At 35.5% G+C, this 4,217-nt stretch overlaps 1 protein-coding gene across 1 annotated transcript; it reads left to right on the plus strand.

Annotated features, from left to right (window-relative positions):
* The first annotated feature begins 1,040 nt into the window (after window positions 1–1,040).
* LOC143635439 (uncharacterized) lies at window positions 1,041–3,257 on the plus strand. Its single transcript, XM_077103275.1, has 2 exons — window positions 1,041–1,447; window positions 2,709–3,257. Exons 1-2 carry the CDS (start codon window positions 1,150–1,152, stop codon window positions 3,047–3,049), a joined length of 639 nt encoding a protein of 212 aa, XP_076959390.1. The 5' UTR covers window positions 1,041–1,149; the 3' UTR covers window positions 3,050–3,257.
* The last annotated feature ends 960 nt before the right edge of the window (window positions 3,258–4,217 follow it).

A 4,217-nucleotide genomic window follows, 5' to 3' on the forward strand; every position in this document is an offset into this window, starting at 1 on the left:
TTTTTAATGTTTTGGGATGTTCATGTGTTCATACAAACTTAGAGTCTTAAACTTGTTTATGAACTTTAGTCGCGCAGTATCCCATGTGTTGAGGACGTAGACTTGGCTGTTTATTTGTATGTGTGGATCATTAACCGTCTTGTCGGTCTATTCCGCAGTTCTCATGGTACCATTAGATGAACACGGGAGAACTATCGTTTATGATTTTCTCTTTTGTTTGCACATACACAGTTTGTCTTGTTTGTGAGCTCAATTGTGAGCACTGGCAGTCTTATGAATCTTAGAGTTGGTCCCGATCAGATTACACCCTTGTTGAAAACCAGACATACACATGTTGCGCGCAGATTTATTGTTATCTATTATTATCTATTAAACTTGATTTCTCACCAACACGCAAGTGTTTGACGTTTATTTTAACACATGTTCAGGTTTGCAGTAGCTGTTTTGGAGCTTGTGGACACATAGGAAGTTTTCTTTATTTTGGACCTAGATTAAAATGTATCAAGACAAGTTATTGCTGTTCGAATATTATGATTTATAATATATTGATTTATGATGATTTATGTTATCTTATGTTTACTTTGCGCGTGCGCGAATGAATGTATTTATTAAATATTGACACCCAATAGTGTCACGAGTAATGAAACAATATGTGGCGCCCCGATGTATAATCCGCCTTTGGTCGGGGTGTTACAGTAACTCTTAAGTTTCATTAATTACACAATCAACTGACAATTTTTTAATAGAGTAACACCCAAGTTCCATTAAGTTACATAAACAACTCCGCTTGCAGGTTTTTAATATATTATGAACCTATATCGTAACAAACTAAACAAACACCGAATGAGTTTTCTCTGTATTCCTTACCATAACGCATTGATTTAAAGCAAGTAGTTTATAAGAAAAGATGTTTTAGTTTTAAGTGGCGTTTAAAGTAAAAAAAGTATAGAGGAGGTTTAAGTGTGTAAATGTATAAACTTGTAGGAGGAAAAAGTAAAATTAATAACAGTGTGATTTATTTAATAAATAAAAGGTACATAGACACACAAGTCTTGCAGTCGTCTCATTCTCGTCGTCTTCTTTCTCTTGGTTTCTCAATCAAACCCTTGGGTGTGTGTGTGTAAATACATATACATACATACTGTAAGTATGATTCAACTTCTGTTCAGTCTGATCTTGGCTGAGATGGCATTGATCCTGATCTTCGTCTTCAAAACACCTCTGCGGAAGCTCGTGATCATTGGATTGGACAAGCTTAAGCGTGGACAGGCACCGATTGTTGTGAAGGCCGTCGGATCGACGATATTCGTTGTCATGATGTCCAGTGTGTACAGCTTCTTGCAGATCCGTGGCCGCCGGAACGGAGATGACGCCGGAGATGGAGGAGAGCTTACTCCCACTGATCAGATTCTTGCTGCAAGACACCTTCTTGAAGCTTCTCTCATGGGTCCGTACCAATTTGATTCATTCAATTTTGTTAATTTGGGGATTTAGGGCAACAAATATTATAAGATTATTTAAAAGTTATAAGCTTTTACTAGTTAGGTTAAGCTGATGCTTCAGATTTATGTATTTATTGATTAAAGGAACTTACTTAGGGGAGATCAACCAGTCTTGAGCCAGCTCGGTTCGTTTTCACTTACGAGTTTGAGCTAGGTCGTGTGAGTTGTTTTTTAAGCTCGGGCTTGGCTCATTTATGTTCTATTAATAAAATTGTATAAGTTTTTATCTTTTTTAAATGTTTTGAGAAGAACCTTAAACGAGCCTAAAAATGAAATGAATACATAGAAGTTCAATAGATGTAAAATGTAAAAATACACAAGGCTTGATGAGCCTAAATGAGCTTCCCATACAAGGCTCGAGCTCGGGCTGGGTAACTAAATGAGCTTTAGGATGTGTTTGGGATTGCTTATTTAGGTGAAAAAGGACTTTTGTTAAAAGGCCTTATAAACTTATGAATTTTTTAAAAGAAATTTTTAAAATAAGTGTTTGGATTAGCTTATGTGTTTGGAAGAAACCAAAATGACTAAAAAGGACACTCTTTTTTAAAAGGAGTGTAATGAGTTTGAGGGTTAAAGGGGTGTAATAGGTAAATTAAACCTATTAAGTTAATAAGTTACATATTCCTAACTTTTCAAAACCCCTTTATTTTGCCTTCTCCATAAATTAAAATCCATAAGGCCTTATGGTTTGCCAAACACCTTATACACCTTATTAACTTTTCAAAAAGATTATAAGTTATAAGTTGATGAAAATAAGGAATCCCAAACACCCCCTTATTTGAGGCTCGGGCTCAACTCGGCTCGTTTTGAGCTTTTTATCGATTTGAGCTTGAGTAGCTCGCGAGCAGCTATGCTGGTTTGCATTCCTAGTTACCTATATTTTAAAATGTATTCCAAGTTTATAAAAAAAGATGTTTTTGGCCACAGGAATAGGTTTGGCTTTGGCCAATAGTTTTTACATAAAGTTTCATATGACACTTGATTTATATGATGGTTTGTGTATGAATTGGATCTGAATTGTGACAACAGGGGAGGCTAGTGAGATCAATTCACGGTTCCAAATCGGTTATCTTTGAGGGTTCATTTGTAGCATAAATATAAATACACTTGGATGTGATCAATGCTCATTTTGATGCTTATTATTATTTTTTTCATAAGTTTATATCTTTTGAACATGACCATTGATGCTCACCTGAAATCTTGCAGGATTCTCTTTGTTTCTTGCACTAATGATAGACAGACTGCACCATTACATCCGAGAGCTCCGTATAAGAAGAAAAAACATGGAAGCCATCAAGAAACAAAGCCGGATAATTGAAAATGGCAGTAAAAGTCAAGATGAAGTCAAAGCATTAGAGAGTGAAGTAACTGCTCTAAAGGAAAAGGTTACACATCTGGAGTCAGAACTGGAGGAAAAGACGAAAGAAGCAAGCGAAGCAGAAGCTAATGCAAGCGCATTGAAGAAGCAGTCTCAAGGGTTCCTTCTAGAGTATGACCGTTTGGCTGAGGAGAACCAGAACCTTAGAGCTCAATTGCAGTCAAGATAGTGGAAGCAAGCAAGTCACTTTGTGATTCTATTACATAATCTAATATACTTATTGAGTTAGTTCTTTTTTTTTTGTTTTTGGATTTTCATGCATCTTGTTTGGTCTTGTGATTTGTAGGGGGTAGAAAGTAGTTATAGGTTATTGGGGAAAATACCATCTGGTTTGTACAAGGAATGATTTTGATACTTCACATACAAATGGAAGTTTACATTGATCCCTTATTTGTATGCCGTTTTTTATTTTATTTTATTTTATTTTGGTATGAAAGATAAAGTTAATATCGTCTGGCCAGAGTGCTTGCATATGTTGTTTACTAAAACGTACGTAGTGTATCTATTCAGAAGCAATCTTGTCTTCGATGAAATCAAGCCTGGCAAAACGGGTGGTCAGGTTGTGTTGATTAACAGGTTCTGGTTCATATTGAGTTGTGACCAAAATTTGTTCCCCTTGAAACGGGTTGTTTTAGTAACGGAAAAAGTATCAAAATGAGTTCACCCGCTATGCCTGTTTAGAGTTGTCGGTGAGCGTGATGACATTAATGATTGTGGTAGCAACGGAGGTCATACTCATATTATATATTTTTGTCCCTTAAATAAACTTAATTTTTTGGGTGGGTTTCTAGCAATGGTCTTATAGATTAATAGATTAAGGGGCTGTTTTTTTACATCTTAATGGAACATTCAGATGTAAACATCTGATTCATTCAGACTTCAGACTGTTTGGTTTCAAACAGAAAAACATCTGAATGGTTAAAATTAGGTCTTCAGACTTATTGTTATTGCTGAATATGACAGAGGCTCAGATTCATTCAGATCTGAATGAACCAAACAGCCCCTAAGGTTAGGAGGGGAAGAAATTAAAAGAGTATTAATATTCACATAAATAAATTCATGAACATAAAGTAAAGAAACATATAAGTGGGCTTCCAAATGGGCTACATGCAATGGCCTATTGAACCCTTGAAACTTACTATTTGGCACAACTCGCAAACATAGAGTGTATAGCCTCAAATCCTCAATGGTTCAGTTGTAGTCGTAGGTACTAGGTAGTGATCAAATATGTTACATTCTATGCATTCATGATCAGTAAGTAATGAAACGAACTCATATGATATGTTATTTGTTACATAATGGTATTATAATATAGTAATATGTGAACTCAGCCTAAA

This window comes from Bidens hawaiensis, unplaced genomic scaffold, assembly GCF_021521415.1.
Source record: "Bidens hawaiensis isolate Kalapana, Puna unplaced genomic scaffold, B.hawaiensis_p1.1 tig00007515_1, whole genome shotgun sequence".
Lineage (NCBI taxonomy): Eukaryota > Viridiplantae > Streptophyta > Magnoliopsida > Asterales > Asteraceae > Bidens > Bidens hawaiensis.

Coding starts and splice junctions, on each gene's coding strand:
- LOC143635439 (XM_077103275.1), top strand. CDS start 1,150: ATGATTCAACTTCTGTTCAGTCTGATCTTGGCTGAGATGGCATTGATC. Junction 1,448..2,708: donor TCTTGAAGCTTCTCTCATGG/GTCCGTACCAAT, acceptor GAAATCTTGCAG/GATTCTCTTTGTTTCTTGCA.